This window comes from Hevea brasiliensis, chromosome 3 (assembly GCF_030052815.1).
Source record: "Hevea brasiliensis isolate MT/VB/25A 57/8 chromosome 3, ASM3005281v1, whole genome shotgun sequence".
NCBI lineage: Eukaryota > Viridiplantae > Streptophyta > Magnoliopsida > Malpighiales > Euphorbiaceae > Hevea > Hevea brasiliensis.
This window is the reverse complement of record NC_079495.1, coordinates 100,589,519-100,604,826: the sequence shown is the minus strand read 5'-3', so window position 1 is coordinate 100,604,826 and position 15,308 is coordinate 100,589,519. Positions and strand designations below refer to the sequence as shown.

Below are 15,308 nucleotides of genomic sequence, written 5' to 3'. Positions count from 1 at the left end.
TCGAGGTTGAGTTGCTCTGTGAGAGGGTCTACACGATTTGAGATGGTGATACCTCTAAGGTCGTATATGGGCTTAGTCCACTGATGGTTGAATTTTAATGCTAGAAGATGCTAAGATGCCATGAAGCTCTGCATCATCACCTTCTATTAACCGCAAGTGGTGGTTTGAATGCTTTCCAGCATACTATGGTCTCTAGCTCTTTTGGTTTTCAAAAGGTTTTCCTAGTTTTGGCTTAGCTTCTGTGTGAAGACTTGGTTTGGAAGCCTCTGCTCGACCGTGATTCACAAGTCTTAGCCATGTATGGCCATCGACAGGCAAAGGTCCTCGGCTGTACTTCAATCTTGAGTGGTGCTGCGTTCCTAACATGTTCACTTATTATTGAATTGTCATGTAGGATAGATGAAATAATTGTCTTACTATATAATTTCCCCTTAAGGCTTTGTGCTTCTTTCTCATTCGGCTCGGAAGCTGGGTCCATTAGCTAGGAGGTCAATTTTTCTGATGCTAGGAAACATATATTGTAATATTTATTTTTTAAGGCTTTGATGAATCCATTTATTTTTTATAAAAAAAATTAATTAATGAAAAGTAAAAATAAAAATCTAAATAGTTAAAATACATATTTTCAAAAATTCATAAATTTTGTTAAATAATTTTTTTATTTTGCTTTAACCTTTTTTTAAATTTTTTTTGAGGATCTTTAGCTTTTTTTTTATTTAGATAGTCTAATTTTATAATCTTATTATTAATTTAAGTAATACTAATAAAATTGGAAATTTCTAAATCTTCTTTAGATTTTCTGCTGGCCACTTGGCCAAAAAGGAGCCCATTAAAGGGGTGTGCAGACTACAAAGTCGCGTACACTAATGCAGTGCAAATGACTATCATCACCACCACAATATTTACGTTTTATTGTTCTGTAAACCCTAAAGCTTCAAACTGGAGCCTAGGAGGTGGATTCAACAAGGGAAGAGAAAGCTGAGATAAGAGGAAAGGATGGAGGGAGAACCACCCCTTAACCACCACCAGCAGCAGGAACAAGAACAGCAAGAACCATCACCTTCTCAAGACTCTCTTCTCCCTTTATCTATTATTAGGCGTTTATATATAGGCCAATTTCTTGCAAGATGGGATGCCAGGTTATGCCTCTCTCTCTCTCTCTCTCTCTCTCTCTCTCTGTCAACGTTTCCACTCTGCCATCTTTACTTTTATTTAATTATTTTCTTTCTACACGCTATACTATTTTTTATTAATTAAATTAGTAGCTCTGTATAAGTTTGTACGAATTCCATTATTTTAACCTATTCTTGATTGGATTCCATTATTTTAACCTATTCTTGATCGGATTCCATTATTTTAACCTGTTCTTGATTTTCTCTTAAACCTTCACTGCTTGTCATAATTGGAATTGAGGGGCAATTTGTCTTGAGCAATGTGGTAATTCTTTATTATATATGTATTTCTTCTGGGTTCGGCAACTTTTATTGCACACTTTTGTTTGGATTCTGTTTTTATTGTTTCTTTTTTGCCTGAACTTGGCTTTTTCTCCAAAAGGGTTTTGATCTCTTCCATAGTTTTTCAATTATCCCCTCATTATTCATAAAAATTTTAGGGGCCGCCTTAACCAATTTTCATTATTTGTGCTGCTGTTGAAAAATATTTGGATAATTTTGAAAAAACAAATAAAGTTCTTTTTAATTAGATAAGTTTTTCTAATTCAAAAACAACTTATTTGCTAGATGAACTCAGTGCCAAGTTTCACATTGATATTCATAGATTGAGTTGTCATACTCCTGCATGCTTGATGTACACTGTCTTATGTGGGATTTCATTAATCTTTGGTTATCTGCAGAATGTGGGAATTCTCTGTTGGTTTGTACATGATCACTCTTTGGCCGAATTCCTTAATCCTTGCTGCCATCTATGGAGCTATTGAATCTGCCTCTGTTGCATTGTTTGGTCCCATTGTAGGACAATGTGCAGAGAAGTTGACATATGTTAAGGTTTGCAAGAACTTGTTAATTTATTGAAATTCTTTTTTAAAATGCTAACCAAAAGAAAATTTGAATCAAAATGATGTATCAATTCAAAGAGATGTCTGTTGAAAGGATGCAAATTTCGAGATTCAGCATTGAAACTGGAAAATTCATGAAACTTTCTGAAGTTTGAACCTTACACTTTATTACTAGTGTGATTGCCTTGGAGAAGATAGCTGGATATTTTTTGGGTTGGGGTTTTGATCCTTGGGAGTCTCGGAAACCTGATCCTTCTCGCCATTAGGTGCCTGAGAGTTTCAGCGAGTAAAATCTTACGTGACACTTAAGTACCTGCTTCCGTATATTCCTTGGTATTTGTTTACATGAAGTGGGCGAAAGCATAACAAATAAGCTAAATTACTGGCTTTCATATATGTCTATTTGCCTGATTGGCAGATTATTCAAATATGGTTGGCGACTCAGAACCTCTCCTTTGTAATTGCTGGATTCTCAGTAATTGCATTACTAGTCTTTTCAACCTTGAAGTCAACAAATTTCACAGCTTTCATCTTCCTTGTGATATTAACCAACATCTCTGGAGCTATTGGTGTGCTTTCCACCCTTGCTGGTACCATCTTAATAGAAAGAGAATGGTAATTTATGACTTAAGACTTGAATCTATTTTGATGGAGTATAGTTCCTTTCAAGTTGAGCAGGGTATTCTGTCTTATTTATTTAAGTTCCCCAATGTTCTGATGGCTAATTTCAAAGTACAGGGTAGTGGTTATATCAGAAGGCCATCCTCCGCATGTACTAACAAAGATGAATTCAATTATCAGACGAATTGATTTGACCTGCAAGCTTCTTGCTCCAGTTGTTGCTGGCTTCATAATCAGTTTTGTGTCAGTTAAAGCCTCAGCTATGACTTTAGTTATCTGGAATACATCAGCTGTATTGATGGAGTATTGGTTTTTCACATCTGTATATAGAGGAATTCCATCTTTAGGTGAAAGTAGCCGAAGGAGAATTACAAGACTCTCACCAAGTAATATGGAAGAGGGCATAGCTACTTCTAGAGAGCCAGAGAACTTGCATTCTCAAAATGGAGAAAATTCAGTATTGGGGGAAAAGAAATGGCGAGGGAAATTAACTGTGTGGGTTTCAAAGGCCCCCTTTGTTCGTGCTTGGAAAGTGTACCTATGGCAAGATGTTTTGCTCCCTGGAGTAGCTCTAGCTTTATTGTATTTCACAGTTCTTAGGTAATGGTCTATCAATTGTTTTTTTTTTTTGGTCTCATAAGTAACTGTACATTGTTTGGCAGTGCATTTGGAAGTAAATTCTGGATATATCTAACTTCCATGGTCTGTTTCAGTGATCTCCTCGTCTTAAAGTGGACATGTCTATTTGAATTTGCTTTTTCTTTCATTGAAAAGGAGGGTTTACTATACCTTCTAGCGCATGGGATTGAAAGGATATTGCTGAGAGTGAAGTATCACCTAAAATGCTGCCAAGACAGTTTTTTTTTTTTTTTTTTTTTCCATGTTGCTTGGAATGATAACAGCTATAAGCCCTTACCTTTTTATATTAGTTCTAGATGAATTGACAAAAGATATACAAGAAAATATCCCTTGGTGCATAATATTTGTGGATGATATAGTTTTGATAGATGAGACGCAAGAATGAGTCAATAGAAAGTTAGGGCTTTGGAGAAGTACTCTAAAGTCAAAGGGATTTAAGTTAAGTAAAACGAAGACAGAATACATGCATTGCAAATTTAGTGAAGGCCGAATTAGTGATAGAGACGGAGTTAATTTGGATGGAGTGGTATTGCCCCAAAGTAATCACTTTAAATATCTTGGCTTAATCCTTCAAGTAGATAGGGGATGTGAGGAGGATGTTAGTCAGAGGATTAAAGCTGGATGGTTGAAGTGGAGACGTGCCACGGAAATTTTATGTGATCGCAATATTTCCAATAAGTTGAAAGGAAAATTTTACCGTACCGCCATACGATCGGCCATGTTATATGGTAGTGAGTGTTGGGCAATGAATGAGTCGTATGTATCTAAGATAAGAGTTGCGGAGATGAGAATGTTAAGGTGGATGAGTGGCCATACTAGACTAGATAAAATCCGTAATGAGAGGATTAGAAAAAAGGTAGGAGTGGTGTCAATTGAGGATAAGTTGAGAGAAGGGAGATTGAGGTGGTTTGGTCATGTGAGGCGTAGATATACGGAGACTCCAATTAGACAAGTAGAGCACATTGGGTTAGAAGGGATAGACCTAAACTGACTTCGAGAAGAGTAGTACACTATGACTTAGAAGCATTATACATTTCTGAGGATTTAACCAAAAATCGTTTAGAGTATAAAAAGAGAATCCATATAGCCGACCCCAATAAATTTTTAGGATAAAGGCTTAGTTGAGTTGAATTTAGTTGCTTAGAATGATACTTCAAACTAGAGACAAGTGCCTCATCAATTTCTTTTTCATTTTATTAATCTTATCCCTTATTTCCCTATTGATTTGGCTCTAGTTCCTAATTGTTTCAAGTTAATTGACACTGATTTTATTGTTCTAGTTTTGGCACCTTGATGACAGCTACACTGAAATGGGAAGGTATACCAGCATTTGTAATTGGTATAGGACGTGGAGTAAGTGCAATAATTGGAATTGGCGCAACAGTTGTATACCCAATCTTGCAATCTCGTATTCTAACTCTCAGAACTGGACTTTGGTCAATCTGGTCTCAGGTAATTGTACGTTAGACTAATTGAAGGCTGCAGTATAAGTTGGCTCCTCAAAGTTACTCCCTGATTGACCTTCATAATTTTTGTTATCGCATATATCCTTTATGCAGTGGAGCTGCCTTTTATTATGTGTGGGTTCGATATGGGTCCAAAATTGCCATTTGTCAGCAGGTATGCTGATGGCTGGAGTGGCAACATCTCGACTTGGCTTGTGGATGTTTGACTTATCTGTCATCCAACAAATGCAGGTGCAAATGATATTGTTTTTTATAGAATATTTTCTAGTTCTTCTGTTCATTTATGTAACATCCTGAAAATGTAGTGTGCTAGATAATAATAGTGAACAATGGTAGATGGTAATTGGGTCGTTACAATTTATGCCTGTGCAAGTTTGGTCCACTTCTTTATTTTCTCTTTCTTTTTTGTCAAAAAATTTCATACTAAACTTCTATCCCTATCCTTTTTCTTCTTTTAAATTACTGTTGGGGCAGGATCAAGTTTCTGAATCTGATCGTTGTGTTGTGGGAGGTGTCCAGAATTCTCTTCAGTCTATTCTAGACTTGTTAGGTTATGTGATGGGAATAATCATCTCCAATCCACAGGTAATTATCCTTATTCATAACATATATTCACATGTTTGCTATTGTACAAGAGATGGTAAACTAAAATCAGTTCTTCCTTTCAAGCTTTCATGCTTTACATCCAAATTATAACTCTCTTTTGTTGCTGTATTGATATTCAGGATTTCTGGAAATTGACTTTATTATCATTTTCAGCGGTAACATTGGCTGCATTACTCTACAGCATTTATCTATTTCGTGTTCGGAAGCACCTCTTCCACTTTGAGAAGCTAAAATGTTGGTAAAAGAATGTATGAATTCTGGTTGGTATACAGTGAGCACATAAAGGTCCTGATAATTTGATAACCTTTTATTATTTGGTTAAATGGTACAGAATAGTATAATAAATATGAAAATTACTAAAATACTTTAATTGATGTGTTAAATATATAAAGAGTTAATTTAAACTTTACTTGCAATGCAACACGTTTAATTTCTATTAGAAAGGGTTTAAATTATTACAAATGCATTTACAAGTTCTTAATTTTTTTGTGTATCACATAATTTACCTCCTAATACAAGCGGAAAAGTTTATTTAAAATTATTAATAGAAATAGTAGCATTATTAAAATTAATAAAAAAAAATTTTAGATGAAAAATTCATTTAAAATATTTTTTTAATTAATCTGGTAATATTATGAATTGCATGTCTATTATTAAAAATTTTAAAATTTCCTCATAGGAAATTATTTTTTTTATTTTAATTTATTAGTACATAATATAAATTTATTTATTAAAAAATAAAATATAATTAAAAATGTAAGTTTTACCTATTATTTTAAAAATATATTTATATATTTTATTAAAATTATAATATTTAAATATATAAATATATAAAAATAAATTATTTTTTAATAAATAATAATAATATATTACTATATGGGACAAATTACGAGGTTTTAGAATAGAAAAAATACACAAATCAGAGTCGAGGGAGTCAATAAAAATTAATTAAGTTTGGAGTGAGAGAAGATGAATTCGAGAATTTTTATCATCTCCAATTTTTGGTCGAATGAAGAGATTGAAAATAAGAGATAATAAACATTTTTAAATAAAAATAAGGTATAATTAGAAAATTATAATTTATGTAAATATAAAATTGAAATGTAAAAATTTTAATTTTTTAAAATAATTGATTTAATAATATAAAAATGTGAATAAAATTATAATTAAAAATAATATTTACAAATAAGAAATATTATTATATTATATATTATGAAACCATAAGAAAGCATCATTGGCGCTGAAAACGATGACAGGGACTTTGTCTGGCATTTCAATAGCTTCTCAGTTAAATATTCCATTTCTGTTACCATGCTCTGCGAAGGCCATACAGCGATACTCCTGCTGTCATGTTAGCATTTTGCTGTATGTCAATGTCTATCAATCTATGAGTAATTAAAAAAAATAAAAAATAGGATTAAAAATTTAAAATTAAAAAATATATAAAATTTTAATAATTTATAATATATATATATATAAATACAAACTTATTAGAGAACAAACTTATAAATCGATTAAAATGAATATAATAAATTTTATATATTTACTGAAAACTTAAAACTATATTCTATAATTAAAATAAAAATAAATTTTATTTTATATAAATTACTGTTTTTAATGAATTCTAATAGAATTCAATATCTATTTTATAATTACTTAGTGAAAAATTTTAATACTACTATTTCTAAATTCATGTAAAAAAAATCAGGCAATAATACTTTTAGAATATGAAATTTTTAATTCATATTTTTAAATCTTGTTGTCATTTAATTTATTATAAGCTGCAATTATTTACATTTAAAACTACTTTATTTTAAAATTAATATTTTCTATTTAAATTTTTTAAAATTTATTAAAAAAATATTAAAACAGATGATAAATTCAATAATATCATTACTAATTTAATAATTGCATTAATTAATTAGTAAGTATTAAAGTTTGATTTTGATAAAAAAAATTGAAATTAATAATCTAAATAAAATAAAATTTTAATTTATGCGCAACTTTAATTAATTTTTTTTATAGCAAAAACCAACGAGAATGGCATTAAACTGAAAAGCCCAAAGCCATGAGACTAAAATTTGAATTTTGATTTCTTGTTGTTGTCCCAAAAATAGTCCAAGAGGGGGTGAATTGGACTTTAACAATTTTTCGGCCCTTGCTTGTAGCCTAATGAAAAATTGTGGCTATGTTCAACTAAGTGTTTCTCTATATGTAATGAAAATAATATGAGCTTCAACAATGTGTTCCTAAGTTGCAATTTAACCCTCAATCAATGTATATGGCAATATCTAACAAGGCATGCACCATACAATATACAATTGATTTCTCAAGTCACTTAATATGTCCTCAAATATATCAACTCAATCTTATTCAAACAACATTCAATATCATGTATAGCAAGGAAAATTTAAATTGCACAAAATTAAGGAGGTAAAGGTTAGAGAGATCAAACACAATGATTTTTATAGTGGTTCGGCTTAACTAGCCTACATCCACTCTCTCAAAGAACCCTCTTTGAGTCTTGTCTCCACTATTTGCTCTTTTGAAGGCAAGAGACCAAAAGCCCTTTACAATATCTCAACACCAAGCCTTTACCAAGGTAGCTTGAAACCTTCACAAGTGCTATTACAAGCACTTTCTCTCTCAAGCTTCAATAGGTGCTTGTACAACCTCTCTTAAATGCAATTTAATATTTCAACACTCACTCTTACTCAATACAAATCAAACTATAAAGAAGAGATGAGTTGATTTGCCAATGGAAGCTCAAAATCTTTAAAGCTCTTGAATGAAAGCAATAAATGAAAAATCAATGTTGGAGTTCAAATGTTAGCTTTCATCAAGTAAAAATGAAGTAAAGAATGTGTATTTATAGTCCCAAATCATTTTAGACCGTTTGAAACCCTTTTGGAACGTTATACACACTGCCCAAGACAAAATAGCCGTTATTTTGTCCTTTTGTGCGAAGTTGAGCAGCTCTGATAAATTAGCAAACTAATGAAATTTTAGGAGCAGTCAGTAAACTGGTTAGTAAACTAACGTTTTTAGCAAACTCATTAGCAAACTAAAAAATTTAGCAAACCAGTTAGCAAACTAAGTCAACAGCTGCATATCTCAACTTGCAATGTCAAATGATTTAGACCTTTAAAAAATATTTCAATGGTAATATCAAAGGTCATGATGAGAAAAAGTAATCAGAAAATAAAATTTCATTTTTGAGCTCCATATAACTAAATTCTCATCCATTCTTTTCACAAAAGACCTAAGACTCTAACACTATGACTTTCATACCTTTTCTTTGGGTCTTGACTTTCATAGTCTTGTTCCTTTCCCATTTTGGATTTGTCTTGAAATGCCTTTGAGTATCCTTTTTCCTTAGATGCAACTTCAAAGGTTCTTTATGCATAAGACAAAGAATCTACACATCACTTTAAGGTTAGGTTAGATAGATTCTCTTTGAGTTTTGTTATCATCAAAATCAATGCTCATTTTGAGCTACACGGGGTCAACAATCTCCCCCTTTTTGATGATGACAAAACTCAACTGAATCAATCAGTCAAAAATAAAAGTGTGTGAGAATATATGTGAGTATGTAAATCCAAGTATAGTATACCGAAAATGCTCCCCCTAAATATATGCATATAATATCCAAGAAATCCATTTTCTGTACATAAGCTCCCCCTGAAATTATGCTATAAAACATATTCACACTTCACAAGTATCAATCACAAGTATAAACATATCTTCAGCAACACAAGAATCATCACATATATATCACCATATATCTTCAGCAACACAAGTATAAACATATCTTCAGCAACACAAGTATCATCACATATATATATCACCATATATCACCACACTTCACAAGTATATATATATCAACACATTTCCATATTTTCATGGTCATCAACACATATTCACATATCCATAACCATTCTCCCCCTTTTTGTCATCAATCAAAAAGGAAACAGGAGAAAGTACCCAAAAAGAATCATGTGAGCCAAAATGTAAATGCAGTAAGATAGACAGTAGCAAACTAAAAACCAAGATTAGCAAACAGACTAGTAAACTAAATATGCAATCAGTAAACTAAAATCCAGATCAGATGGGAATCATTTAAGTCTTTTGCTCCTTCGAGTTGACTTGGAAGGCACCAACTTCTTCCTGGAGATTTTGACAACAGGGGGCTGAGTTCCTTGGTCAGCCACTTGATCACCCTTCTGTGCCTCATCTTCATCAGAAGGTGGTTGAAGAGCAACAGCTAGGGTTTGGTAAGGGTTTGATACTGTGGATTTAGTTCGCTTTCTCCCTTTCTTGGCTGCAGGGGCAGCAGCTGCAGATAGCTGGGTTTTGAGCACTAGCTTGGTGGTCTTTGAAAGAAGGTTCCTGGTGCTGTGTAGGAACAGCAGCAGCCTCAACTGGTGGAGCAGGTGGAGGTTCAACAACCTGTTCAGATTCTAGAACCTTTTCACCTTCCTTTGGTAACTCATTTTCAGCTTCTACAACCTTATTACCATCAAGTTCAGTAGGGACATCAGCTGTAGGACCAATCTCAGGTTCAAGGACCTGGTCACTAGCAAGCTCATCATGGGCATCCACTACAGGTTCAAGTTTAGCTTCAGCAACTTGACCACTTTCACATGCCATATCAGCAGGAGACTCTTCAACTTTGTTGCTTTCTCCCTTATCAGCAGAAACCTGAGTAGCAGCCTCAACTTTAGTTGGAGCTCTAATTTCCTTGGCCTGCTGAAGAGCCATAATCAGCTTCTTTAACTCCTCATTTTGAGTGAGCAGGTGACTCACTTTATAGTCAACCACATCCACAAATTTTCTGAGAATGTCAAGGGACTGATTTGTTGAGCTGAAATGGTCATTAACAGTAGCTTTTATCCCTTGAATTTCACTCAAAAACTCACTAGCAGATTCAGAATCAATCTTAGCAGAGGAGGCACCACCTTTTTCAAATCTTTTCTTTCTCCCATCAGTGTCTGAATGTATTTCCCTAAGTACTATCAAATCAGCCCGAGAACTTTCCTTAGAGACATTCACATGTAGTTCTTTAAACACAGTAGACAGAAGGTGTGCATACGGCAGTTTTCCAATCCCATAGGCTTTGCACATGTTTTTGAAAATTAAATAAGCTAGATTTAACCTAACTCTGTGCACAATGTGCCACATAATACACATGTCCAAGTGACTCAGATAGCCATAGCTGCCAGATTTCGGACAGAACACATAGTTTACCATACTGTGAATAATTTTGATATGCTGGAGGGCTTTGGTACTGGTGGATTTCTCATTTTTGGCAGTGCTAGCAGGGAATACCTCATTCTCAAACTCAACCAGATTAAATCCTGCTACTCTAGCAACATCCTTATGTGTGGAAATTCTATTTCCATCATTGGGCAAATTTAAAGCCGTGGCTATCAGTTCAACAGAGACACTATATGTATTTGTATTCAAAATGACTTCAAATCGATCCTCATCATCAACAGTTCGCATGGTTCTATAAAATTCTTGTACAAGCCTAGGGTAGTACTCATTTGCACATTCACAGACACCCAACCAGCCTTGAAACTCAAAAAGCTCTTTAAAGTGAAAGTTTACCTGATTAAAGTTCTCCCATTTGATGAATTTGCAATCCAACAGTGCTTTATCCACTGAACCCGAAAGTTTTTCGATACCCATTTTCCTTTTAGCATCCGTCCCGTGCTTCTGTACCGTCTTTTTCTTTTCTGGCGTCGATTTAGGGGATTCGACACCCTTGAACGAGTGAGAAGACTCACTAACTGATTTTGATTTCGGCACATTTTGCTTTCCTTTCATTTTCTTCCGCAATGCCGCAACAGGAACATCGTCGGAGGCTGACGAGGAAGATGAAGCAGCGGCAACGACAGGGGATTTTCGTTTGGTGCGAGCCATTGAGACAAAATGAAATCGGGTAATGGTAGTTTGGTGAGTGAAGAGAGGAAGAGAAAAAGAATTTGAGATTTTTGGTGAGTTAGGGTATGCTTCGCCTGAAGGAGGTATTGGGTATGGTTTTTGGGATGTCGGAAATCGAAACAGAGAGAGAGAGAGAAAGCGTGGGGGATTTCGTGTGGCAGAGGGTTTAAGTCCTCTTGAGTCCCGCGCTTTTCATTTTTACTGTACTTTCAACTGAACCAACTTTCTTACTTTTTATTTTATTCTATTTTTATATTTCAAACAAATTTATCTGTCCCTATATGTGCACATAAACATTTCTATATGTCTGACACAGCACTGAAAATGTGATATCAAATATGAAAAGATAAATTCATTGCTGGACATGCAGAAAAATTTCAAGAACAATCACCTTTTGATTTGAAATTTGAACAGTACAAGATATAGCAAACTAATTTTAGTCAAGCAAAATTAGCATACAACTTAGTAAACTAATTTCATGAGTACACAAACAAGTTAGCTAATATTCTCTAAAGGTTTCTTAGCAAACCTATATCGCAGCAAATCACTCACATATTTAACAAAATGTAAAACATAAAATTATTATGGATTGAATTTCAAACAACTAGTTCACACATACCAATTTCCCTTCTAATTCTGCAAAATGTTTCTTCATTAAGAGGTTTTGTAAAAATGTCAGCAAGTTGATTTTCAGAGGCAACAAACTCGATTTTGATATTTCCATTTTGAACATGATCTCTAATAAAATGATGTCTGATCTCAATGTGTTTAGTTCTTGAATGTTGGACTGGATTTTTGACCAAGTTTATGGCACTTGTGTTGTCACACCTAATTGGAACAAGATTATATTTTAAACCAAAATCTTCCAATTGTTGTTTCATCCATAAAATTTGAGCAACACAACTACCAGTAGCTATATATTCGCCTCTGTAGATAAAGCCATCAAGTTTGTTTCTTCGTGCAAGAAACTAGTGCAAGACCAAGAAATTGACAAGTACCAAGTACTTTTTCCGATCTACTTCCAAAGAAAATCAGAGTCACTATAGCCAACAAGATTAAATGATTCACATTTTGGATACCATAAACCAATTAATTGTGAGCCTATGAGATATCTAAAAATCCTTTTAACTGCACTTAGATGGGATTCTTTTGGACATGATTGAAATCTTGCACACAAGCAAACACTAAAGTGTATGTCTGGCCTAGATGCAGTAAGATACAAAAGAGAGACAATCATACCTCTATAAAGCTTGGTATCTACTTCTTTACCTTTTTCATCACTGTCCATTTTAATTATTGAACTCATAGGAGTGCTCATGCTCTTCAAATTTTCCATCTTAAATTTATTTAGCATATCCTTGATGTACTTTGATTGATTTATGAAGATGCCATCTTTCATTTGTTTAATTTGAAGTCCAAGGAAGAATGTGAGCTCACCCATCATACTCATCTCAAATTCATTCTGCATAATCTTAGAAAATTTCTTGCAAAGAGATTCGTTAGTAGCACCAAAAATTATATCATCAACATAAATTTGCACAATGAGCATATCATTATGATGCTTCTTAACAAAAAGTGTTGCATCCACTTTGCCTCTTTGAAAATCATTTTGTAAAAGAAATTTACTAAGCCTTTCATACCATGCTCTAGGAGCTTGCTTTAAACCATATAAGGCTTTAGTAAGTTTATAAACATGATTTGGATGCTCATGATTTTCAAAGCCTGGAGGTTGTGCAACATACACTTCCTCATCAATATAACCATTTAAAAATGCACTCTTGACATCCATTTGATAAAGCATAAAATCCTTGAAACATGCAAAGGCACACAACATTCTAATAGCTTCAATTCTAGCAACCGGAGCAAAGGTTTCATCAAAATCAATCCCTTCCTCTTGGTTGTAGCCTTGAGCCACTAGTCTAGCTTTGTTCCTAACAACATTGCCTTTTTCATCCATTTTGTTTCTAAAAACCCATTTAGTGCCAATAATTGAATGATCTTTTGGTTTAGGCACTAAATTCCAAACTTTATTTCTCTCAAATTGATTTAGTTCTTCTTGCATGGCAAGAATCCAACTTTCATCATTTTGAGCATCTTCAAAGCATTTAGGTTCAATTTGTGAAACAAAAGCAACATTACCAAAATATCTTCTCAATTGTGCTCTAGTCATCATCCTCTGAGATGGATCATCAATAATGTCTTCTTGAGGATGGTTTCTATGGAATCTCCAATCTTTAGGTAAATCTTCATGTTGGGGCTCATTTACTTGTAATTCTTCCAGATTTGGCATTTCTTCATTAATTTGATCTTCATTGGCATTATGGACATCTATTGTAGTTTCTCCTTGAGTTTCCTCATCTTTGTCATCAACTTGTTCCATTTCTTGACTTGATATTATATTTTCTTTTCCAAAAACCTGCTCATTATTATCATCACAAGCATTTTTCCTTCTAATAGAAGGGTTAGTCTCATCAAACAAAACATGAATAGTTTCCTCAATAACCAAAGTTCTTCTATTGAACACTCTATAGGCTTTGCTCTTTGTTGAATACCCAAGAAAGATTCCTTCATCAGATTTAGCATCAAATTTCTTTAAGTTATCCTTCTTGTTATTTAAAACATAGCACTTACAACCAAATGCTTTGAAATATGAGATATTTGGTTTTCTTCCTTTCCAAAGCTCATAAGGGGTCTTTTTCAAAATTGGTCTAATTAAAACTCTATTCAACACATAACAAGATGTATTAACAGCTTCAGCCCAAAAGTACTTTGGCAAATTATTTTCACTCAACATAGTTCTAGTCATTTCTTGCAAAGTCCTATTTTTCCTTTCTACTACCCCATTTTGTTGTGGTGTTCTAGGAGCTGAAAAATTATGATTGATTCCATATTTATCACAATATTTCTCAAACAAATGATTTTCAAATTCAGTTCCATGGTCACTTCTTATAGATGAGATGCAAAAGCCTTTTTCATTTTGAACCATTTTACTAAACGAGGTGAATTTTTCAAAAGTTTCATCTTTGTGAGCAAGGAAAAATGTCCATGTATATCTTGAATAGTCATCAACAATAACTAAAGCATATGATTTTCCACCAAGACTAGTAGGAGTTACAGGTCCAAACAAATCAAGATGAAGCAATTCTAATGGCCTAGTGGTAGACACAATATTCTTAGATTTAAAAGATGCTCTAGTATGCTTTCCTAGTGCACATGCTCTACATTGAAATTCATTTTCATAATTAATCTTAGGAAGACCATTTACAAGTTCCTTCTTAGGCAATTTTGAAAGTGTATGCATGCTTGCATGACCTAGTCTTCTATGCCACAAATAACTTGAGTTATCAAGAGATACTAGACATGTACCATGATTAGTTTCAAAATTTTTCATGTCAAGCAAGTAAACATTATTGAATCTATTTGTAATGAACAATGTGTCATTTTCTAAGTTATTGATTGTACATAGGGAAGAAGTAAATTTTACCTCAAAACCTTTATCACAAAGTTGGCTCACACTTAGCAAGTTGTATTTCAGTCCTTCAACAAGCGACACATCTTCAATACAAGGTTTGGTTCCAATTGTGCCATTTCCAATTATTTTTCCTTTTCCTTTATCTCCAAATTTTACATATCCTCCATCTTTCATTGCAATTTCTGAAAACTTGTCCTTTTCACCAGTCATGTGCTTTGAACAACCACTATCTATATACCATTTATCACTTTCCCTCATCCCTTTGCAACAAACCTGAAATTTAATCATTTAGCTTTAGGTACCCAAGCAACTTTGGGTCCTTGGGGGTTAGTGACCTTAGGTAAGGTTCCCTTTGGTACCCATACCTTCTTCACCTTAAAATGACCTTTCCTAAGTGCACAAGAGCTAATAATATGACCTTTTTTATTGCAATAATAACATGTAACATTAGGCAAGGAAATTGTAGATGCTTTAATGAAATGATTCTTATATTTGTCATAGTTCATGAAGCCATCAAAACCAATTCCATATTTTTCACTCGAAA

General features: G+C 33.5%; 1 protein-coding gene across 2 annotated transcripts; it reads left to right on the top strand.

Moving 5' to 3' along the window:
* Positions 1-841: 841 nt before the first annotated feature.
* Positions 842-5,716, top strand: LOC110633727 (solute carrier family 40 member 2). 2 transcript variants are annotated; one of them, XM_021782453.2, is made up of 8 exons: positions 842-1,139; positions 1,853-2,003; positions 2,433-2,629; positions 2,753-3,235; positions 4,555-4,732; positions 4,834-4,971; positions 5,215-5,325; positions 5,466-5,716. In XM_021782453.2, the coding sequence occupies exons 1-8, from the start codon at positions 997-999 to the stop codon at positions 5,586-5,588; spliced, it is 1,524 nt and encodes a 507-aa protein (XP_021638145.2). In that variant the 5' UTR covers positions 842-996; the 3' UTR covers positions 5,589-5,716. The 2 variants fall into 2 exon arrangements, with proteins under 2 accessions (XP_021638145.2, XP_021638146.2); XM_021782454.2 differs by having other exon boundaries at positions 845-1,139; positions 4,555-4,726.
* Positions 5,717-15,308: the final 9,592 nt, after the last annotated feature.

Bases quoted from the DNA above. Each gene is read 5' to 3' on its own strand.
- LOC110633727 (XM_021782453.2), top strand. From the start codon at position 997: ATGGAGGGAGAACCACCCCTTAACCACCACCAGCAGCAGGAACAAGAA. The intron at 2,630-2,752 runs GTAATTTATGAC...TTCAAAGTACAG, and splicing joins ATCTTAATAGAAAGAGAATG to GGTAGTGGTTATATCAGAAG. The intron at 4,733-4,833 runs GTACGTTAGACT...TCCTTTATGCAG, and splicing joins CAATCTGGTCTCAGGTAATT to TGGAGCTGCCTTTTATTATG.